General features: G+C 36.3%; 1 protein-coding gene across 1 annotated transcript; it reads left to right on the top strand.

The window, feature by feature from the left end:
• The first annotated feature begins 483 nt into the window (after positions 1-483).
• On the top strand, positions 484-6,139 carry LOC134475098 (endogenous retrovirus group K member 13-1 Env polyprotein-like). The gene is made up of 2 exons (XM_063244456.1): positions 484-653; positions 3,524-6,139. Exon 2 carries the CDS (start codon positions 3,548-3,550, stop codon positions 5,528-5,530), a length of 1,983 nt encoding a protein of 660 aa, XP_063100526.1. The 5' UTR covers positions 484-653; positions 3,524-3,547; the 3' UTR covers positions 5,531-6,139.
• Positions 6,140-25,412: the final 19,273 nt, after the last annotated feature.

Genomic DNA, 25,412 nt, shown 5'->3' with positions numbered 1-25,412 from the left:
CCAAAATAAAAATCTATGGATATTTTGGTGCTGAATTGTGGGGGATGAGGTGTCACTTTGTAGGCCCAACCCCCTCTAACCTGCAATTTACAATAGCCGCCCTGGTATGCGAGAAGGAGGTAGAATAGGGATGCCTGTTCTCAGTGAGCCCCTCACCCTCTGGAATCCATACTGTGAGCTGGCTTTGTTTTGCAGAAGTCTTGAGGAAGTGGCTGGCCACCCTTTGTGACACTAACAGCAGACAAATTAACAACATTCTTGAGCTAATGAATTTCTTCCTGGGCTAGAGAAGTTATGAGAACTGGCTGTGATTATTTACTTCACTTAGATAGCTTTAGAATAAACATTGTAGTCTGTCACGTTGTAGCTTGCCACAAAGAATGCCTTTTCACTACTTAATTATCTGGGCTCTGTGAACTGATCGGGTTTACTATATATGAATCCTAAAATAAAGATTGTGCGTGCAGTGCAGTGCAGTGTAACGCGGTGCAGACAGTAAAGGTGTCTCTCCTGTCTTTCTTTTCCGAGCACTGTACCCCCCGTGTCCCGATCAGGCGTGTGTGCGTGTTTACCTTGCCCGGAGTTCAGAGTGCTCTAAGACACTCACGACAAGTGGCGCCCGAATTCAGGGACTCCGAAGGTCGCTTAGGAAGGTAAGTATAATTTTATTACGGGGAAATGGGACAATCTGCTTCCTCTCCTTTCTTAAAAATTCTTAAACATTTATTATCTATATATGGCATATCGCTCAGGTCAGCTGACTTGGATATGTGTATTGATACAATTAAAGAATATAATCCTTGGTTTCCAGATGAAGGAACTTTGGATGTAGAAGTATGGAGGAAGGCAAGGGTTAGTATAGAAAGGGCTATGCAACAGGAGGAGAAGATTCCTTTACGTTTTTGGGCTATTTGGTTGGTTGTGTACTCTTTATTAAAAGCTATGGAAGATGAACATATTGTAGAAAATCTTCAACTAGAAATTAAGCCAGTTATTCAGGAATTGCCCCTCACAGAGGAGGAGCAAAATGTAGTTCAAAATGACGCTATCGCTTTAAGTAGTGAAAAGGCGTCCAAACTAAAAGTAAAATCCACTACAGCCGACTCAGCTTTAGCTGCCGCAGCAATATCAAATTATGACAATCGCCCAATTTTACAGGCTATACAGCATTTAACACAAGAGGTGAAACAACTCTCCGTTAAGCAGAACCCGCCTGTAGTTCCCTCTGCACCTCCTCCATCTAACCCTAATTGGAGTAAAGCCAAGCTAGCTTTGGCTGATCTACCAAAATTAGGGGATTCTGATGAGGAAAAGCCTGCCTTTGCTTTCCCTGTAATCAGGCCACAGCCAATAGATGGAGAGGCAGTTCCCCCTAGATGGGAAGCATTTAATATGGATGATTTAGCAAAATTAAAAAAGGCTGTAACCCTTTATGGCCCTCAGGCTCATTACACTAGAGAATTAATAACATCGGTAGCAGATCAGTATGGTAATCTTGCTCCTTATGATTGGAAAGCCTTGGCCAAAATTCTTTTAAAAGAGCCAGAATATTTACAGTGGCACATGTGGTTTATGGAAGGTTGTGCGAAAAAGGCAAGACAAAAATGCTGATATAGTGATAGAAATGTTTTAAAAGATATTTTAAAAACTTTACCTCAATATTTTTCTCCGTTTGGACTTGTAATAGCACAGGATAAAATTCAAAAGGAAGAAGTTAGTCATTATTTGGGATATATTCTTACTAGACAAAAGGTGATTCCACAAAAAATGTCTATTAGGAGAGATAAGTTATCCACTTTAAATGATTTTCAAAAATTATTAGGGGATATTAATTGGCTTTGTCCCACACTAGGTATCCCTACCCATGCATTACAACATTTGTTTGCTACTCTACAGGGCTCTTCAGATCCATCCAGCCCTCGTTCTTTAACAGCAAAAGCAGAGCAAGAATTACAGTTTGTAGAACAATGAATTAAGGATGCATTTTTAATTAGGATTGATCCTAAATTGCCTCTAACTTTATATATTATTAATACTTTTCAATATCCCTCTGCAGTTTTAGGTCAAAATGCTATGCCAGTAGAATGGGTATTCACTAAAACTAAGCAATCTAAAAATGTTATGCCTTATATTGACATGGTTGCAGCTTTAATTATGAATGGTAGAGCTCGTTCTATAACTTTGATAGGAGAAGATATAAACAATATAGTTATCCCTTTAACTAAGGAACAATGGGAATATTTGTTGTCAATTACTGAAACCTTACAAATTGCTTTAGCAGATTTCATGGGAACTTTTTCATATCATTTTCCTAAAAGTAAATTATGGGATTTTTTTAGACGTCAACAATTTGTGGTTAATACCTTATTAGCTGTACAGCCAATTCCACAAGCTTTGACTATATTTACAGATGGATCTAAAAATAAAGCTGCATATTGGACTCAAAAATCTTACTGGGTACGTCAGACAAATTTTAACTCTGTACAACAAAATGAACTTTTTGCTATATTGCAAGTGTTTTTAGATTTTCATAACCAACCTATTAATATTATAGCCGATTCGGCCTATTCTGTTGGAGTAGTGACAAATATCTATTCAGCTGTGTTATATTCTAATAAGCCTGCTTTATTGTCTTTATTTCAAAATTTACAAATACATGTTCAAAAAAGAAATCATTCTTATTTTATTACTCATTTACGTTCTCATTCTCAGTTACCCGGACCATTAGTATCAGGTAACAATGCAGTGGATTCCTTAGTTATGTTCACTACACCCGTTGAAGAACATCAATTTAATCATGCGAATGCAGGACATTTGCATCTTAAATATAAGATACCTTTTACAAAAGCTAAACAAATTGTAAAAGCCTGCCCTATTTGTAGACCATTACATTTAAGAATTATTCCCACAGGTGTCAACCCTCGAGGAACTCAACCTAATGAGTTATGGCAAATGGATATTACACATGTACCTTCTTTTGGTCGGCTTTCTTATGTACATGTAGTTATTGATACATATTCTTCATTTCTATGGGCTACTGCTCAACAGGGAGAATCCACTAAAAATGTTATTGTACATTTATTGGAGACTTTTGCAGTTATGGGAATTCCTTCTAAAATCAAAACAGATAATGGACCTGCTTATACTAGCAGAACATTTAAACAATTTTGTGATCTCCATAATATTATTCATATTACAGGGATTGAATATAACCCCCAGGGTCAAGCTATTGTTGAAAGAGCACATGGCACTCTTAAGTTGCAAATTAAAAAATTAAAAAGGAGGAGTCAGGAGGATATTCAGATACCAATACTGTTTAAATTGCAAAACAGTCCAAAAACATTACTGCATCAAGCATTGTTTATTTTAAATTTTCTCAATTTACCACAAGGTGAAATATTAACAAGAGCTGAAAGACATTTCGAACAGCAACAACAGCCTTATGTGATTAATGAACCTATTTGGACTAAAACAGCCCCAGAGGCTGAATGGGAGAAGGGCACACTGCTCTATAAGGGGAAAGGTTTTGGTTATATCTCCACAGAAAATGGAATTCAGCAGTGGGTCCCTGGACGATGGATCAGGATCCGCGCTTCCAGACCCTGTTCGCCAGCCCCGGAGACAACTCCCCAAGGAACCGGAACCGTGCCTTCAGAAGCGAGCGCGAAACCAGCTAGAGGCTGAAGATGCTGAGCTTGTTCCTATCGCAGCCATGGCCAGATTACAGCTAAGAAAATCCCGCCGCTCACAGCGACCAAATTTAAATCCCCTCCCTACATGGGGACAATTAAAGAAATTGACCATAGAAGGGCAACGGCTTGTCCTTCAAGCAGGAAAGCCTTTAAACCCTGAAAACTTGTTTTTAGCTTTATGTGCCTTGCTCACTGTTGCGTCGGGGACTGAGGTACCTCCACATTCGTACTGGGCATATATTCCTAATCCCCCTTTATTAGAACCTGTAAAATGGGGAACTAGTGATATTTTACTTTATACCACACCTAGAGAAATTTTGTCAGCACCGTGGGCTGATTTAACCCCCCACAATCAAGATGATGGGACATTATTCAATTTTACTTATTATGGTAATCAAAGGCCTATTTGCATTGGGGAACCGCCTTGCATCCCTCTGGGATGGCAGTATTGGATTCAACATGGAATAAAAGCAGGCAACAAAAGAACAAGGCTTCAAGCCTTGGCTGCTCAAACCTTTAATGTTACCTGGAGAAATTTAACAGCACCTGATACAAATACATTTCCTGTATGCCCTGAATTCACTTATAAAAATATTTCTTATTATCCCATAATTTGGCAACTATGTATGGGAAAATTTGCTAAAAATATTGATGGGTATATTATTTGGGGACCATTTGGAAAATTCGTTAATGGATGTGCTGAATGGAATGAGACAAGATGTAATCTCTCTGTTGTGTATAGTCTTCCAGATCCAAAGAAAATAACTGACGGAGCTCCTATATTTCATCAGAAGACGGCTCTTTTGTGGTGGGGAGATGGTGGAATCGCTAACCCTGCTGTTGCAGCCGAAGAATACCCTCATCACCTTCAAAATCATATTTGGAAGATTCCAGCTGCTATGCAACCTGTAACCTTGTACAATGTTTCCTATTCAGGGACTAGTCGATCTGTATCTACTACTTATAATTTTACTAGGTTTAAAATGTATAATATTACTGTTTGTGCACCTCTGCCTTATGTCTTTTTAGTGGGAACTTTTAATTTTACACATTTTTCTTGTACTTGTTTAAATTGTCAATTGTTTACATGCTTAAATAGCACACTAAATTTCACTAAGCCTTATACAGTTATGCTGTTACAACAAAAAACTCATATTTGGTTGCCTGTAAATTTAACTCGACCATGGTCTCAAGACCCGGTAATTTCTGTTACTACTGAATTTTTTAAACATCTGTTAAAACGTACAAAAAGATTTATTGGAATAGTGGTTGCTGTACTGTTAAGTCTGATAACTGTAGCCTCCCTAGCAGCAGTCTCAGGAATAGCTTTACAAACCTCTTTGCAAGAAAAACATGTTGTAGAATTATGGCATGAAAATTCTCATGAACTTTGGTTAACTCAGTGGCAAATAAACGCCAGACTACAACAACAAATAGACCTCCTTAAACAAACAGTTGAATGGATGGGTAGAAAAATATTGGCTCTTCAGCATCAAGTGTTTTTAAAATGTGATTGGAATTCAACTACTTTCTGTATAACCCAACGACCTTATAATCAAACAGAACATGAATGGGAAATGATTAGAATGTATCTAAATGGAAACACCTCTGCCCAGGAGGAAATAGAATCTTTGCATAATCAAATTGACAAGGATTTTGCAAAGCAAAATGATGATGAATCCCTAGCACAATTCGCGCAATTGCTTGCTCAATCTTTGAAAGGATTAGATTCCAAAGGAATCTGGCAGAGCATAACTCACACTTTTAGTGGCATGGGACTTAGTTTAATTATAGTTCTCATTGCCATAGTTCTTGTGTATTTTTACTGCATAAGATGAAATACTATTAATAACCTGATCTTATGGAAATTGTTGTTAAAAAATAAAAAGGAAGGAAGTGTGGGGGATGAGGTGTCACTTTGTAGGCCCAACCCCCTCTAACCTGCAATTTACAATAGCCGCCCTGGTATGCGAGAAGGAGGTAGAATAGGGATGCCTGTTCTCAGTGAGCCCCTCACCCTCTGGAATCCATACTGTGAGCTGGCTTTGTTTTGCAGAAGTCTTGAGGAAGTGGCTGGCCACCCTTTGTGACACTAACAGCAGACAAATTAACAACATTCTTGAGCTAATGAATTTCTTCCTGGGCTAGAGAAGTTATGAGAACTGGTTGTGATTATTTACTTCACTTAGATAGCTTTAGAATAAACATTGTAGTCTGTCACGTTGTAGCTTGCCACAAAGAATGCCTTTTCACTACTTAATTATCTGGGCTCTGTGAACTGATCGGGTTTACTATATATGAATCCTAAAATAAAGAATGTGCGTGCAGTGCAGTGCAGTGTAACGCGGTGCAGACAGTAAAGGTGTCTCTCCTGTCTTTCTTTTCCGAGCACTGTACCCCCCGTGTCCCGATCAGGCGTGTGTGCGTGTTTACCTTGCCCGGAGTTCAGAGTGCTCTAAGACACTCACGACACTGAATACTGTGTTCTACCAGAGAAAAAGGAAATAAAACAAATTTTTAAATCAAAGAATCATGATTCCTGTTTAGAGCGTACCTGATCAAATGATCCAATGCTGGAGAAGCCTTTGGAACTGGCATGGATGAGAACTATGGAAAAGGTTTGAAGACGCTGCAAACAAAGCATGGTAGAATGCTGGGAGCCAAGTTTAAAGGGAGATCCTAGTCAGAAATAAGTAGATAGGAATGTTGACCGAAAGACACTCAGAGAAAACCACACTTATGAGGTTTTGGTTTGGCAGAAAATACCAATGTTCCTTTTGCTGCAGGAGACAACTTGCTTGTGTTGACCAATATGCAGAGACTCTTCAGGGACTGAGATGAAGGGTTTGAGAAGAATCTTCACAACTAAAGTTTATAAAGGCAGTTTAATCTTTGAAATGTGACATGGCTTCTTTGTTGTCTTTAGTGAGCTGAACCTTGAAACTTAAGAGAAAGACTCCAAGTAATGAATTTTAAATTTTTCATTATCATCATCAAGGTAATTCTAGTTATGTTGGGGCTGGGGATCATATAGCAGAAGAAGTCAAGCATGGTAGTGAACCCCTGTTTCTCAGTACTTGGGAGGCAGAGACAGGAAGATTATTGCAAATGTAAAACCAGGCTGGGAATTTAAGAAGGAAGCCACAAGCACAGTGGAACTCCAGGGACACTGTAAAGACCAAGAGTGTCTAAAGAAAACTTGAAGATGTGAACAAAGCCAGGCCAGTAAAGAAACTGTGAGAACTGTACTCATCACCGTCAATGGCCTGCTGCTCCAGCCTTTGTCACCTGAGTATGGACTGAAAATGTGAGGTAAAGTAAATCTCCTCTGACCCTTTAGTTTATGGGTATTGATTATCGTGTGTTGATAAGAAAAAGACAAAATGTGTCTACTCTTTTTTTTCCTTATGACTCCATCATTTTCTACCAAAAGACCAAATGTCACTTATTATAGATAAGAATCAAATATTTATAAATATCATTTCATAAAATAAATTAAAATTAATTTTTAGGAAGCTATAAGTTGGTTACTTACTGACAAACACTTTTTGCTTAAAAAAGAAACACACATAGATGTGTTTAGGAATTTGAACAAAGAAAAAATCAGAAAATAAATGCTAGTAATCATATTGTATATTGTTTTCTCAAAAACAAGCCTCAGCCTACAAAATCTACATACAAAACTGATCAGTTAAACAATGGCAGCTCAAACTTTTCTTTTGATGCATTAAGAGAGATTAGTAGTGTAATATCCATAATACATACATACATAAATTTATTTATGTTTAACAACAAACATATACTTTGTCTTTCTTCTGTTTTTGCCTTTCCCTAACACATAGTTCTTCCTTTTGAGCACTTTGTTTCCTTTTCATTGTTAAACACATATTGTACTCATTAAACTTTCATATTTGTTATTATTATTTATTTCTTAGAAAGAAAATGCAATATTTATAAATCTGTGGCAGATTTATTTAAGTTACGAGGATAGTCTCAATTTGCCTACTTTTAACTATAAAGCTTCAAATTCATATATTTATAGCTGAGGAATATCCCATTATATAAAAATGCCACATCTTTTGAATCCATTCTATGGTTGATGAGCATTTTATTTGTTTCCAAGATTTAGCTATTATAAACATTGCTCCATTGCTAGGACATGACATTTTCAATTTCACCACAAAAATATTCCAAGTCCCCAGCAATGAACTAAAACAGTGCCCTCCATTTATACTTTCACCGCTGGAAATTTCCATATTAGTGTCTTATTTTCACCACAAGATAAATACTTTCCTGACATCTAGCTAAGAACGCAAGATGGTCTAGTGTATGTGTGGCATAATATGCATTAGAAGATTTTGTGGGCTTACTGTCTTTTTCTCAAAAACACTCAGGGATTCTTTCCTGTTGTTAAACATGAAATATATTCTCCTTTTCTGCTAGCCATGTAGTTTGTTATCCATCACTTTTGTTAGTACTCTCTCTGTGCATTCTGCTGTATATTTTATATTGTGTATTGTAAAGGCTCACTGGTCTTAGGTACAATAAGTATATTACTTGCACACAATGCCTCCTGAGTATTAATATGCATTGTTAGGGAAATGATATCTTGTTAACTTTCTTGGCTCTGGTGTTGGGAGGTACTGATCATGAATTCACACATATTGCTAGTGATGTTTTGAACTTAACAGTCCTGGAAAGCATGTAACAGAAGCTTCTCTAGGCACAAAGATCAAAATTGCATAAAATATTGTTTTACTTATGCTATTAATTTTTCACCAAATCCAGAAACAACTGGGTAAGTATAATAGTCTAACCTGTGAGTCATTTAGAATCTTCACCTTCTCATAAGCTGAATAGAAATAAGTAAGCAAATAGATGAAAACAGTTGCTTCTTTACTATATTGTGTAGTAAGTTTCAAAATGTACACTAAGTATTATAACAATGAAAGGGAAACAAAGTGCTCAAAAGGGAGAACTACTGGGTAGGAAAAGGCAAAAACAGAAGAAAGGCAAACTATATATTTTTTGTTAAACATAAATAAATTTATATATGTATGCTAGATATTATTCAGTCACATATCCCCCTCTCAAGCAGAATAGGTGGGGAGTGCCTGGCCTGTGAGACGCTGCAGGCTGAGACCCAATAGTCTAGCTCAACCCAGGTCCTAGCGCCTAGAGGTTCACCCTAGCGGCGAAGCCTGTGGTAGGTTGACCTGGAGGGGTGGGCCCACCATAGGCTACCCAGGTCTGTGTCTCCCTGGTGCCACTGCGGTGGGCAGAAACACCTATCTGGTGCAATTCAAATGGACTGTGGCCAACAGGGAAGGAAGCTGGGCTTCCTATACATGCTTAAATATAAGGAACAAAGAATATGTGAAGAGGGAGCAACAAGAAAGGGTCCTTGGCCCCCAATCCTGAGAAACATGCAGTAGTAGACATGGCACCAGTAAACATAAATCGTTATCTCCAGAGCCTCATAGACAAGTTCAGGAATGAAGTTATTAATGACCTGAAGCAAGACATAAGAAGAATAGTTAGAGAAATGTTAAGCACCACCCAAGAAAAAACAGACGGTGGAATGGAAGAACAAAAAAAGGGCGAGAATTGTTTCAAGGAGAAGGTAGAGAAAACATAGAATACATAAAGCAGGTTCAAAGAGATTACCAGGAAACTAAAAATTCTATCAAAAACTGGCATAACAGCTTCAAAGAAACTAAAGACAGATTATCTGAACTGGAGGGCAGAATTGTAATATGGGAGCATGAAATCAAAAACTTCTTAAAAATAACAAAAAACCAAACAGCAACAATACAAAAACTAGAAGATGATAAGAGGATCTCTAACTTAAGAATTAAGAACATAAGAAAAGGGGCTGAGGATTTAGCTCAGTGGCATAAGCACCTGCCTTGCAAGCAGGCAGTCATGAGTTCGATCCCTGGTACTGATAAAAAGGAAAAAGACAAAAAAAAAAAAAAAAAGAACATAAGAGAAGAAGTGGGGACACAAACAAATGGACTACAAAAGCTATTCACAGAAATAATACAAGAGAATTCCCTTAACCTGGCAAATGGTAAAGATACTCAGATATATGAGGCATACAGGACTCTGGCTACCTACATCCCAAACAGAGCTACACCCAGGTATATAATAATCAAAATTCCAGAAATCCAATATAAGAACAGAATATTAAAAGCCACCAGAGACAAGAAACAGATCACTTACAAGGGAATACCCATCAGAATTACAGCAGACTTCTCAGCACAAACCATCAAATCACAAAGAGTGTGTGTGTGGGGGGGAATAATTCAAGCTTTGAAAGATAATAACCTCCAGCCAAGAATGACATATCCTGCACAACTTTCCCTAGAAAGTGATGGAAAAAACAAGGTGCTTCCAAGATAAAGAGGAACTAGGGGAATTTGCAACCACTAATTCAACTCTTCAGAGAATACTGCAGGATAGGCTAAAAAAGGAAAATACCAAGATGCCAGAAATAGTGGCAGAGAGGCCACAATGAATGGAGCAGAGAAAGAAATGGAGAAGACAAACTGACAACAAACGACAGAAAAAGAGCTCAACAGAAATGAGGCAGAGAAGATCAGAAGGTAGGAATAGCAATTTTGGAGAAAATAAGACATCATAATAGCTAGCACTGATTTAGTATCATCTTGTTTAGAAGTCCCATCAAACATGTATTTTTCTGTCTCCATTGGTCTTAAAATGTTGTATCTTAGTGGATTTTATTATATATGATAATATAAGCAAAAACTTTTATAGACAAGGAGTTCATATAGAAACCATTGTTCATTTTCTGTCAATTAGTTCTGAATACCCTGTAATAATGTCATCCTCTTGAATGGTTTTATAGTGTCTTGATATGTTTGGTGCTACAGTACAAGAAGTTATACTCTGTCTCAAGACAGAGAAGATTGGATGATAGGAACAGCTATTTTGGAGAAAATGACATCTTAATAGGTAATACTGATCATCTTGTTTTGAAGTCTCATCTAGCTTTTGTTCTTCTGTCTCCAATGGTCTAAACAGGTTGTATCTTATTGGATTTTATTATGTACGATAATATAAGCAAAAACCTTTTAAAGACAAGGAGATTATACAGAAACCATTGTTCATTTTCTGTTAGTCGATTCTAAATACTCTGTAATGCTGTCATTCTCTTAAAAGGTTTTACATTGTTTTGATATACTTAATGCTACAGTATACGAAGATGTACTCAAGGACTTCAAGGAAAGAGTCAATATGGTAACTACTTTTGGGTAAGAATTATCTGGTGGTGAAACACTATTCTGCTTAAATGGTTATGTTTTGATCTGCGCTGTTTCACTGTTATGCCCTCTTTTTTCTTGATCTCCACTCCATTATTTACTTTTTTATTTCTATCCGTTTAATTAAAGGGAAAAAATAGCAGGATATAATATAGTAACCCACTTTGACTTTCTATTATCTCGATTTGAAGCCCTGTATTACTCTCACCACCTTGTTTCTGACTGATGTTCCCCTATTCTGTTTTGCTGGATAGTATCAGGTTCGAAAGTTTAGGCATCAGCTGTGAAGATAATGAGATTCATTATAACGCCCATTCTCATTAACTTTTGTCTACTTTTGAAGACCTACAATGTCTCCAATGTTTTGGTTTTGTTGGTTTTGTTCTTTACTGTTTTGTTCAATTGTATTATAACTAATGATATAGGCAATTCCATTAGAGATGGCGGGAGGCATTATGGTAACCATCGTTGATCACCTTGTATTATGTTTTTATATTATCTATTATGTCCACCCTTTTGACTTGACCGATTCTGTTCTGTTATGTCACATTTGGTTTTACTCTCTTCCAAAAAAGCAATAAGAACTGTGGGAGCAATGAAACCCAAAATGTGTAATAGTCATTGTACAAAAGAGAGGAAAAGTAAGTGCTCTAAACTATATAACTGCATGTATATTTAAGTGTATAAGATAGAAAATGATATCACAGAGATTTATTGGATCATTGAACAGAACTGTTTGCAGTATCATTGTTGGAATATCCACTCTACAAGCTTCGGTCTTGTGACTTGAACAATTATTTCTAAGATGGCAATATGTAATCCATTAACTAGTGATTTCCTACTGTTCATTTTTTTCTTCTGTAAATCTGTATAACTTGTACCCTTTCACTGTTTTTTTTTTCTTTTCTCCTTAAATAAAATTTAAAAAAAAGAAGTTATACTCATAGATTTCAAGGAAAGAGATACTATGGTAACTATTTCTATGTCAGGATATCTTGTGGTGAAACACTATTTTGCTTAAATGGTTATGATTTGACCTGCACTGTTGTGTTGTTATGTCCTTTTTCATTGCAATCCCCCCTTTTTTAATTATTTACTTTTTTCATTTTATATTTTTAATTAAGGGAAAAATAAATAAAAAGTAGCAGGATACATTATAGTAACCTACTTTGATTTCCTATTAACTTGATTTGAAATCCTCTATTGCCCTCACCATCTTGTTTTGACTGATTTTCCTCTATTCTGCTTGGCTTGATAGTACTAAGTTCGAAAGTATAGGTATAACTGTGAAGACAATAAGAATAATTATGACACCCATTCCAGTTGACTATTAATTTTCTTTTAAAATATTGTAATATCTCCAATGCTTTGGTTTTATTCTTTACTGCTTAGTTCAATTTTATTATAATTGTCAATTATTCTTAAAATAGCAAGAGGCAGTATGGTAACCATTGTTGATCACCTTTTGTTTTTACATTATCTATTATGTCCATCCTTTTGATTTGACTGACTCTGTTCTGAAATGTTGCATTTGGTTTTACTCTCTTCAAAAAAAGTAATAAGAAATGAGAGTAATAAAACCCAAAATGTGGAATTGTCATTGTACAAAAGAAAAGAAAAGAAAATGCTCTAAAGTTTATAACTGCATGTATGTTTAAGTGTGTAAAATAGATAACCATATTACTAAGTGTTTTTTTGGATCACTGAACAAAACTGTTTGCACTCTCACTGTTTGAAAGTCCACTTTATATGTTTCAAATTTGTAACTTGAACAACTATTTCTAAAATGAGAATTCATAATCTATTAACTTGTGATTTCTTACTGTTTAGTTTTTAAATTTTGTATTACTTGTACCCTTCTTCTGTTTTTTTTTTTTGTTATTCTCCTTAAATAAAAAAAAGTCCTAGTCACAAAAGAGCATTGGAGATAAAGACATACTATGAAGATGAAGAAATTCAAATTTGAAATGTCTCTGAAAGCAATGTTCTACATCATTGATCAAAATATAAAAAAAAAACTGATACTAGGTTTAGTCTGACCTAAGAATAAGTGGCAATTCTCAAGAAATAAAATAGTAACAAATCCTGGAGAGCTTATGGGGGAAAGAACAACATTTAAAATCATTGGTAGGCATGTAGACAGACACTGTCATTGTGCAAATCAGTGCATTTTTTAGGAATCTATGTTCTCTCTATGTTCTAATCTATCTATGTTCTTTCCCCCATAAGCTCTCCAGGATTTGTTACTATTTTATATCCCACTCTTCTTGTTGTAGTTAGGGGTTGTACCCAGAGAACAATTAGAATCAGGGCATTGAGTTTATACTATTATTTTTATAATGGTCACTGCGTTAACACAAGAAAATGCAGGAAATCTATCCACAACACCAAACACATAGACTATTTAGTCAAGAGCCTAAATCCCACAGTACTGTCCCACTCAAGTCCAGATAAAAACCCAGAGCTCATGACAATGCCTCCCAAGAGTCCAACTGGAAGTCCAGAGCCAACAAGGACTCACACCAGTCTCTTTTATGGATCTGAGCAGGGAAGGCCCAAACATCAGCAGTGGAAACCAGAAAGTCCATGCCAGTGAGGTGAAGGAGCTTAGTTGGTAGGATGAGGGTTCTACACTGGAGCTGAGAAGTCACACTCACAACAAAGACCAGGGCTGTCCTGAAAATCACCACAGCCATCCTCAGCGACATGGAGGCCACAAGACCCTCCAACAACAAGCACAGTTGGGTATGTGTCATGAAGCCAGCACAATGAGCCCATCCTGGAGACCAAGCAGCACACTTCATGAAGAAATGCTTGATGTGAGGAACAGAGCTTCTCCAGGAGAACCAACGGCTTAAACAGCAACATGTAGAAGAAACTACAGTGCCTCCATGCTACAACGCATTAATGCCTCAACATCTTAACACCTCCCTTCTTCTCCACCTAGTTATCCTGGCAACTTTCTTCTGGTGGAGCATCTTTGCTCAGTGCCATGCTGATATAATCCAGCTGGTGTTAAGTTGACCACTAGTTCTTAATCCATAACAATTCCCTTTCTTGTTATTTTCTCATATGAATTAGAAACATCACACCACAATGATACTTGTACACCACTGTTCACAGCAGCACAATTTGTGATAGATAAATTTACAAAACAACACAAATGCACATTAATAAATGATTGGATTACAATACCTGGCATTTGTATATAATGGAGTGTTACTCTGCTTTAGAGAAGAGTAAACTCAAAGCTCTTATTGCAAAATGGATGCAATCAGAGTCTATAATCATAAATGAAAGAAACTGGACCCACATTTGTGAATATCATATTGTCTCTCTAGTGGAAAAGTAAATGAGGCCAACCATCTCCAAAGATACCAAGCCCTAATCTAAAAGTGGTCCTAAGAAATGGCCCAAAAGTAAAGAAGAACTGGATGAGTGACAGAAAAAGATAAGAATGAATAAATTTAAAAAATGTATATGCAAGATTGCTAACCTAAGTATACTACTGATATCTCTTCTATGAAGAAAATACTATGTGCCTATGTTGTTAGATCAATTATGAATGAACACATCTTTTAATATGAGCAACTGCTATGAAGATAACAATATGAAATATCTGAAGCAGTGTCAAATTCCTTTTATGTGCTTTTTGAAATTCTGTATCTTTCTTATTGCTGTTTTTTCTACACAAAATAATAGAGAGAATCAAGTCATATAAATGTGACATGAAAAGAAAACCAGAAAGGCCTGAAATCATAAAGCTTCTCTTATTGAAACACAGGCCAAAAATATAGTAATGATTTTTGCATATGAGTTTGACAGTTGCATGCAACAATGGCAAAAGTAAAAGATTCTCTATATATATATATATATATATATATATATATATATATATATATATATATATTATACATATCAGAGGAAATGAAAGGTTAAATTTAAAAAGTTAACCCAGAAATGGGGTGAAATATTTATCAGTCTAATACCTGTTGTACAGATTCAGTAAAGTGCTACTGCAATTCCATAGCACTGATATCTTTCTATAAATCATATATGAAATATTACCAAATGTGCAAAAGGACACATATAGTTCATATAAGTTCAACCAGCAGCTTTAGTGGCAGAGTCCCTCCAGCCTATGTGGTTGGCCATGTCCAAACTGAAATTAAATGGAAAACAGCAGAATAAATGCAAAGTGTTGGCAAAAATTGGAAAAATTAGAACCCTTGTGCAATACTGCTATGGAGGTCAAATAGAGCAGCAATTATGAAAGACAACACCAAAGTTTTCAAAATGGATGAAAGAGAATCATCCAGCTAAATTTCTAAGAATATCTTCCAAGTAATTCAAAGCTAAGGTGTGGGAAAACTTAATTGGACACTCCTCTTGTATTAACACTACTTATAGTATTCAAGAGGCAAGAGCAATACAAATGTTCATCAACAAAAGTGGAAAACCTCCCTCCAAAATCAGATATAGTATTTATTATTAAGCAATGAATTTTTACTTATGCTGTAATTTGGAGGAACCTGAGGCAATCAATGGTAAGTGAAATAGGCTAGTACTAAGCGTAAAGCACTCAAGTAAAAAACCAACAACAACAGAAAAAAAAAACTCATTAAATTCCTGTTGATTTGGATCATTACATAGTTATCAAATACATAAGAAGCTAGCACAAATGGTGCCTATCAGGGGTTTAAAAGAAAAGTAAATGAGAATGCAACTCTTGCATAATGATAACTCCTCCTCTTGAAGTTTCCTTCTAACCAGTATGTAGTGACTGTCTTTATCACTTAGGATCATTCTTGGTTTGAGGTTCACATTGTCTGCAAACAGAGTAGCTACCCCAGCTCTTTTGTTTTGGTTCCTATTGCATGAAGTATTGTTTTCCATCCTTTGACTTTCAGTCTGTGAGTTTCCTCTTAGGTTAGATGGGATTCTTGTAGATAGCATATAGGGTTGGATGTTGTTTCTACCAGTCTGTTTCTTTTAATTGGTGAGTTGAGACCATTTAAATTAATGGTTTTAACTGTTAAATATTGATTTACTGTTGATATGTTATCTTTCTGCCATTGCATCTTTATTTTCCATTCTGTTTAATTGTCTGACTTGCTTAGCATTTTTTCCTATGTGTATCTAAACTGTCTTTCACTATGCTTTTTAGGGTGGGCTTGGTTTTCATTTTCTCCTTTTCCTATATTTCTGTTTTTCAAGTGTTGTTCCAAGGCTTCCTCTGGGCATGTTGGAAATTGTCTCCTATGCCCTTAGCTCCCAAGACTGAAAGGAGGTAGCTGAGTGTGGTCCAGTCAGGCTGACAGGACCTTGTGTGCTACCTCTGGTGCTCCAGGAAGCTGGGCCAGCACCTAGCCACTGTGGGTATTAGTGCAGAGCTCTCCCCTGGTAAGGACCAATGGGCTGGAACTCACTTCATGTGCCCTCAACTCCCCTGATTGAAGAAGGTTGCTGGGCATTATCTAGTCAGGTCTCAAAACCTCCAAGCCTAGTCTAGTGTGGCTGGAAGCTGGGCAGGTCCTTGATCATTGGGAGTAATGATTTTAAACTGACACATGACAACAGCCTGTGTGTAGGAACTCACGTCCTCTGGCAGCCCAGTTCTGTATAGTGATCACTAATTTCATAGATTTCAGATCATTTCTTTTATCAGGGGGCATACATGTGGAAGAGCACCTCATTTTGTTGTCTAGGATCTGTCAAGCTATCTTTTGTAGCATGCGGTTGTAGTTGAGTATACTAAGGAAAAAGAACAAGGGTTAAAAAACAAACCCATCAGGCTATTGAGAGAGATTTTTGAGGTTGATGGGGTGCCACACAGAAAGGCCTAAGGTGACACAGTATTAGGGCAAATGCAGAAAGCTTGACTATCTGCCCTATGTTGGGGTCATAGTCAGTGTCAGAGTTATGAATGAGGAAATGTTTACTACAGCCTATGTAAATCATTGTGTGTGTGTGTGTGTGTGTGTGTGTGTGTGTATGTGTGTGTGTGTTTGTGTCACCTACATCAGACTTGAGTATCTCCCCTTTATAATCAATAATCTACCTGAACCCAGAGCCAACAGCTCAGCCTTCTGCAACTCTGGGATAGATAATATGCTAGTGAGCCCATAAGAAGCAAATCGAGGAAGTAAATTTCTCTATAATCCTAATTTGACAGAACACTAAAAAAGAAGGCCCAACAATTTATATTATATGACTCATAGGTTTAAAGCAATCATTTCCTTTTCAGTTCCTTTCCCAAAAGAATCCCATTTATGCTTTAATTTTAAAACAATATTATACAGTCATTGCTACTGCTTCCCCCTTTCTTTTCCTCTGTACACTCCATATTTTCAGGGTATCATCTAACCAAGTGTTTTTTATTCAGAAGCCCTTACTGAAGAAGTGGTACTTTGAGTAGTTTAGAGAAACTGGAGGGCATTCTAAGTATTTTGATTGCCATTCAAATTTAAAATTAATATTTCTTCCAAGGCCTGGTATCACAGAAATGAAATACCAGCATTTTGGAGGCTGAGGCAAGAGGATCAGTATAATTTTGAGGCCAGTCTGGTCTATATATTGAATTGGAGGACATACCTACAGAGAAGAAAACTGTCTCAAAAGTGTTCATTACTTAAATAATTTATTCATCAATTAAATATCTAGTTAATCAAAGAATTAAAGCATCAGGGTTTCTAAGAAAAGACAATTTGGAAACACCAGACTTCTAAGGTGACCCTGCTGAGTCACCTCTCTGAGAACTTTCCTACAATCTTTGTAATATTGTGACTAACTTCTGGCTTCCTACACATCCAACTTTATGACATAAGATCCTTTCCCCCTTAGGGTAGGTCCTTTCTCCCCAATGTACCTGGCAAGTTTTGTTCCTGTGAATTGAAGAACATATTTGAATGACTCAAAATTTTTTCCAGTGAATGCTTGTCTCACCTTTTTGCTTTCTTTGCTTAATAGCTCTAAATAGTCTACAGAGGCTAAACATATGCAGAAAGATTATGCCACCATGCACCTGCAGAGCAGTGGTTGATGGCTTAATTTTACCATCTGTGACACTTTAAATTAATGTTCACTATACTGCTATATCAGAGTTGAATATATTTCTATGTATATCAAGTTAGCTCACAAGTGCTGAGTCAGAAGAAGAAATACAGCAAAAGAAAGACAAATTCTCTCCACAGTGCATCTGGTTGATCCTCTCCCCGAGGAACTCCTCAGGTTTGATTTGCATCCTCCATGTATTGAAAGCTCTCACATGGTGGTGCTACATTATAATGGTGAAGCAAAATGTGAGATATTTGCATCGGGAGTCATGTCCCTTTGGGAAGTATAGGACCCCATTCTATCCTTTGCTTTTCACTTTGGGGATTTTTCATTTTTTGACATAGGATCTCTCTTTGCAGTTTAGGTCACCTCAAACTTAGAGTGATTCACCTATACCACATTATCTCTTCTATACTCAGTGATGTTCTCTTCCTGTGTCACACTCTAAAAGCCCCTTGTCTCTTTTAGAATGCTTAATCTGATGTGTACTGCCTACCTGCTCCCTACTAGTAAGGCCATGCATTATCTTACCCACTGCTATTGCTCTCTGACTCATGATGGACTCAGGTAGAGTTTTTTTCCATTTCCTTCATATTACATCACAGAAAGAGATGGTTTATTCTGATGTGATTCATTTCCTTGCTGTTTACTTAACATTAAGCAGTTAAGTTGGCTAAATATGTCTCAAAATTGTCAGGATTAGTATTCCTAGGAAACTCCAGCCTTCAAATCCAGAAGTATTTTTTTTTGAAGCATGCAGCTAACCATTGCACCACTTGCATGTTGCTCTTCAGTAAATTATGCAAATATCCCACAGATATTGACAAGGTAGTTCATGCCTGTAATGGTACCACTGGTAGGCTGACACAAAAGGATCCTCACAAGTTCAAGACCAGCCTGGGCTACAACGTGAGTCCAAAGTGAGTCTCAACTACATGGTGTGACTTTGTCTCAAAAGATATTTCTTGATAGATAGACTGACAGACAGATGAATAGTAGAGTAGGCAGATAAATATATTACATAGGAAAATATACCTTCCTTGCTTGTGGCACCCCTGGCTAGCCACTACCCTCTGTCATACTCAATCCTTTTAATCCATGGTTGAAGGCTAGAAAATTGGGCTACAGGCAACTAATGAGGCTCTTTTATCAGATTTCTTAAAGGCAAAGAACAAACAAATGTGTAAACAAACCACCATCTTTCCAAGTCTCTCAGATTTAATAAAAGTTTAAATGTCAAACACAGGAGAGCCAGTGAAACTTTTGCTACAGCTGTGTTCTCCTAGATCAGTGCAATTAAGTGGTAATTTACTTTCTTGGCATTGCTAGCAGTTCCACACAGCATCCCCATATTTGCTTGTGTCCCAGTTCTGAAATTTACCATCTCAATTGATCTGTATTGTCTTTCCAGATTCAAGCTCTCAAAGCAAAAAACACTGGCACTCAGATAAGAAAGTCCCCTTGTGCATTTTATGTTTAGCACATTTCAATACTCCTCTATCACAGGCATCCTTTCAGGATCCTATGAACAGCTACAGATACAAGCTAGCATGAACAAAATGTACCCCTAGTGGTGTCTTCCTGAAAAATAGGAGAGATCTTTGTGAAGGAGATGCTACTGAAAGGACAAGAGTACCTGGAGGAAAACAAATTGATTATGTAACCATGACATTTAAGTAGCAAACATACAAGAAGGCCTATGAAATGACACTTCTCATTTTCTTCCTATGTATTTTCATTTAAAGTGAGTACTATGTCTTTGAGAAAGACCATCAAGTGTTAAAATAGATTGAGATACTGAAATGGAGGAAAATGAATGATTGCTGGTAACAGGGGTAAGAAGAAGGAGAAAAAGATTTGGTCTTTCTTAACTGGATAGGCTCCAAATGACATCCAGAAATCCTGCTGTGGCATGAAGTAAGTCCTTTAGCTTTCTCACTCCTGATGAGCAAACATCTTGAGAATATTAAACTGAAATTCTGAGTCTATCACCACAAATCTGAATGACAGAACAAAGAAAACCTATGTAAGAAATTTTTAAAGACACGTTCTACACTCCCTTTATAGTTTACCTTTACCCAACAAAGCCTATTCACTGACCCGTCCTTCCCTATATGCACAAAGGCTCAGTGTAATTTGGGACTCAGAGAATAGGCAAATCATCACTGAACAAAAAGGGGAAACACTGATCCCATTATGTGAGATGAAAATAAAGATGCTGACCAGAGAGGTTCTTTGCATTGGTCTTGTTCCTGACAAGGACACCACACTGGTTTATACAATCTTGAACAAGTATTATCATTTACTAGCAGATGAGGACACCCTGTCCTCCTTCAGCTGACTTAAATTGCCTGCTTTGGAACTCAAATCCTGCAAAAAATAAGTGGTTTATTTCAGATAACATCATGGGACAGCGCCTCAGTCTTATAGTCTGTGTGGAATCATAGGATCCTAATATCTTTTTAAAAATTTTTATTTAGAAGGAAAAATAGAGAAACACAAAATAAAACAAAGCAGTGTAAGGGTACAAGTAATACAGAACTACAAAAAAAAGTAAGAAATCACCAGTTAATAGATTACATATTATCATCTTAGAGATAGTTGCAAATCACAGTATCAAAGCATACAAAGTGGACATTCAAACAGTGAGACTGCAAACAGCTGTGTTCAATGATCAAAACAAAAACATTAATAGGGTCAGCTATTTAACACCCCTCAATACACTTACTATTGTATCCTTTAGAGTTCTTTTTTCCTCTCTCTTTTGTACAACAAATTTTACACATTTTGGGTTTTATTACTCCTTAGTTCTTATTACATTTTTTGGGGAGAGAATAAAGTCAAATATGGCAAAACAAAGCTGTCAGTCAAAACCAAGGATAGATATAGCACACGATGTAACACAGAGTACAACATTATCAACAATGTCTCTTGTTTCCTTAAAAAGAATTGTCTATCTCATTAGATATTATAAAGTTGAACAAAAGAGTAGAGAACAAGACCAATAAACTTAAGCATTGTACACATTACAGGACTTCCAAAGGAGACAATAATCAAACCAGAATGTGCATATTAGTGAATCTTATTGCCTTCAAAGTAGTTGCCTATACCCTCAAACATGATACTATCATACAGAATGGAACAGAGTCTAATCAGTCAAAACAAGATAGTGGGAGTATTACAGGACTTCAAAACAAGTTAATAGGAAATCAAAAAAAGTTAATATTATATATCCTGCTAATTTTTAAAATGTTTCCCCTTAATTAAAACAAACATAAGAAATAACTAATTTTTTAAAGAAAAAGGAAGATATTGAAATAAAACAGGACATAACAATATAACAAAGAGGTCAAAGCATGACTGTTTCAGCACACTAGTGCTTCACCACCAAATAACCCGACTTAATAGTAGTTACCATAGTGTTTGTCTTTTTCCTTGAAATATTTGAATAGAACTTCATATACTATAGCTGCAAATATTTCCATATCAAGAAGCCCAGAATAAAGCCGTTACAATTCATAAGTGAAAACTTTATAAGGCTTCAAGGCCACATAATGGGGAATCATGATTACCACATATTTTTATATATTTGAATCACTACTTACATTAGGGAAACTATTCGGTATTCACACATGCAAGATTGATTTATTTCACTTATGAGTATGGTCTCAAGCTGTGCCCATTTATTGATAAATATCTCAATGTGATCCTTCTTTATAGCTGAATAATACTCCATTGTATAGAAATACCACAACTTTTTATCCATTCCTCAGTTGATGGACAAATAGGTTGTTTCCAGGATCTGGCAATTACAAATTGTGCTGCTATAAACATAGGTGCGCATATATCACTGTGGTATGATGCTTTCAGTTCTTCTGGGAATATGCCTAGAAGTGGAATAGCTGCAATAAATGGGACTTCGAATCCCAGGTTTTTGAGAAATCTCCAGACTGACCTCCACAAAGGCTGCACCAGTCTACACCCCCACCAATAGTGTAGGAAAGTTCCTTTTCCCCCACATCCTCTCCAGCATTTGTTGTTGTTGGTTTTCTTGATCCTGGCCATTCTTTCAGGAGTGAGATGGTATCTCAGTATGGTTTTAATTTGCATTTCTCTAATGACAAATGATGATGAGCATTTTTTCATGTATTTATTTTCCATTTGTATTTCTTCATCTGAGAAGTGGGTATTCATCTCAGATGCCCATTTTTGGATTGGATCTTTGCATTTTGGGGGTCTGAGTTTTTTAATTCTTTATATGTTTTAGTCAAGAGTCCCTTGTCTGAGAGAGTTCACTAAAATCTTTTTCCAGTTTGTGGGTTTTCTTTTCACTATGCTGGAGATTTATTTTGACATGCAGAAACTTTTTAATAAGAATGGGTCCCAGTTATTGATTCTGGGAAATATTTCCGGTGCGGTTTGAGTCCTGTTCATGAATTCTCTACCTACTCCTATGTCTTCAAGGTTTCTACCCAATTTGTCTTACAATAGATTGAGTGTTTCTGTTTTAATATTCAGATCTTTGACCCATTTAGATTTTAATTTAGTACATGGTGATAGACATGGGTCTAGCTTTAGTTTTCAGCAAATGAAGAGACAGTTTTTCTAGCACCATTTATTAAAGAGACTGTCGTTCTTCCAGTGAACCTGCTTGGCTCCTTTATCAAAGATAAGGTGGTTGAGTGTGTATGTAGTTGTGGTTGTATCTTGTAATCTATTCCTTTGATCTTTGGCTCTGTTTTGATTCCAATACCATGTTGATTTTACTACTGTTGCTTTGTAGTATAACTTCAAGTAAGGGATTGTGATGCCTCCTGCTTTGTCTTTGCTGCTTAGAATTGCCTTTGCGATTCTAGGTCTCTTCTGGTTCCAGATGAAATTTAGGAGTGATTTCTCTAGATCTGTAAGGTATATTGATGGTATTTTTATAGGGATTGCATTGCACCTCTATAACAGTTTTTGGAGAATCGCCATTTTCACAATGTTTGTTCTTCCTATACATGAGCAAGGGATGTCTTTCCATTTTCTGAGATCATCTTCAATTTCCTTTTTCAGTGTATTATAATTTTCACTGTATAAGTCTTGCACTTCTTTCATAAGAGTAATTTCTAAATATTTCATTCTTTTGCTTGCTAATGTGAAGAGTGTAGTTTCTCTTATTTCCCTCTATGTGATTTTGTTGTTCGTGTATAGGATTGCTATTGATTTCTGAGTACTGATTTTGTATCCAGCCACAGTACTGAATTTATTTATTGTATTTAAGAGTCTTTCAATGCAGTTCAGGGTGTCTTCTATGTAGAGTAACATGTCATCCGCAAACAATGATAATTTAACTTCTTCTTTTCTTATCTTTACCACTTTTATTTCTGTCTCTTGCCTAATTGCTCTGGCTAGTACTTCCAGTACTATATTAAATAGGAGTGGTGATAAAGGACATCCTTGTCTTGTGCCTGATTTTAAAGTAAAGGCTTTCAATTTTTGGCCATTTAGTATGAGGCTGGCTGTTGGTTTGTCATAAAAGGCCTTTATTACATTGAGGTAAAAACCATCTATTTCAATTTTCTGTAAAGTTCTTATCATGAATAAATGTTGGACCTTATCAAAGGCTTTTTCTACATCTATAGAAATGATCATGTGATTCTTATTTTTGGCTTTATTGATATGGTGGATTACATTTATTGATTTATGCATGTTGAACCATCCTTGCATTTCTGGGATGAATCCCACATGGTCATTGTGTATAATATTCTTGATGATTTGCTGCATCCTATTTGCCAATATTTTATTGAGGATTTTTGCCTCTGTGTTCATTAGGGAGCTTGGTCTGTAGTTCTCTTTTTTAGTTGGGTCTTTCTCGCGTTTTGGCACTAGAGTAATATTTGCTTCCAGGAATGACTTAGGAAGTATTGCTTTCCTTTCAATTTCATTTAATAGTTTGAGGAGTGTCGGCATTAGGTCTTCTTTGTATTTCTTGTAGAATTCTGCTGTGTATCCATCTGGGCCTGGGCTCTTCTTTGTAGGTAACGACTTAAATACATTTTCAATTTCATTAACAGAGATTGGGTTATTCAACAGTTTTACATCCACTTGATCTAGCTTTGGTACTTCATATGTTTCTAAGAATCTGTCTATTTCTTCTGTGTTATTAAACTTTTGAGAGTAGAGTTTTTCAAAATAGGTGTTGATGATCTTCTGTATTTCTATTGGGTCTGTAGTGATTTCACCTTTTTCATTTATTGTTGCATGAATTTGAGCTTTTTCTTCCCTTTTTTAAATAAGGTTGGCTAGGGGCTTATCGATTTTATTTATTCTTTCAAAGAACCAACTCTTTGATTCATTGATTCTCTGGATTGTTTTCTTAGTCTCTATTGCATTGATTTCTGCTCTGATTTTTATAATTTCCTCTATTCTTTTGGCTTTGGGCTTGACTTGCTCTTCTTTTTCTAGCTGTTTGAGGTGTAGCATCAACTTCTTTATTTGTATTCATTCTGTTTTCCTGATGTGGGAACTCAGTGCAATAAATTTTCCTCTCAGGACGGCTTTCATTGCATCCCACAAATTCTGGTAAGTTGTATCTGCATTTTCATTTTCTTTTAGGTTTTGTTTAATTTCTTCTTTAATTTCTTCTGTGACCCTCTGATTACTCGGAGTGTATTATTCAGTTTCCACGTGTTTGCGGGGTTTTTGCAGCATCTTTTATCATTATTTTCTAATTTCAGAATGCTATGATCCAATAACATGCAAGCGATGATTTCAACTCTTTTGCATTTGTTTAAATATGTTTTGTGAGCTAATATATGGTGTATTTTAGAGAATGATCCATGTACTGCTTAGAAGAATGTGTATTCTGTTGTTGTTGGGGGAACATTCTGTATATGTCTATCAAATCCATTTGTTTGCAGGTGTGATTCAGTTCTGTTATTTCTTTGCCAATTTTCTGTCTGGTTGATCTGTCCCTTGGTATCAATGGTGTATTAAGATCTCCTGTTACAATTGTGTTACTGATAATTTGAGTTTTCATTTCTGTTAATAATTGTTTTATATAACTGGGTGCTCTGGAGTTTGATGCATATATATTTAAGATAGTTATCTCTTCCTCTTGCAGTTTTCCCCTTACGAGTATGTAGTGACCTTCTTTGTCCTTTATGGTCATTGTTGGTTTGAAGTTCACGTTGTCTGCAAGCAGAATGGCTACTCCTGCCTTTTTTTGGATTCCTGCTGCATGAAGAATTGTTTTCCATCCTTTGACTTTCAGTCTGTGAGTAACTTTCTGGGTTAGATGGGTTTCCTGTAAACAGCATATGGTTGGATTTTGTTTCTTGATCCATCCTGCTAGTCTGTTTCCTTTGATTGGTGCATTGAGACCATTTACAGTAAT

The sequence above is a fragment of the Cavia porcellus genome, unplaced genomic scaffold (genome assembly GCF_034190915.1).
Source record: "Cavia porcellus strain 051 isolate PalLab524CR breed Dunkin Hartley unplaced genomic scaffold, mCavPor4.1 scaffold_61, whole genome shotgun sequence".
Lineage (NCBI taxonomy): Eukaryota > Metazoa > Chordata > Mammalia > Rodentia > Caviidae > Cavia > Cavia porcellus.
This window is presented reverse-complemented; position numbering and strand designations above follow the sequence as displayed.

Coding starts and splice junctions, on each gene's coding strand:
- LOC134475098 (XM_063244456.1), top strand. CDS start 3,548: ATGGAATTCAGCAGTGGGTCCCTGGACGATGGATCAGGATCCGCGCTT.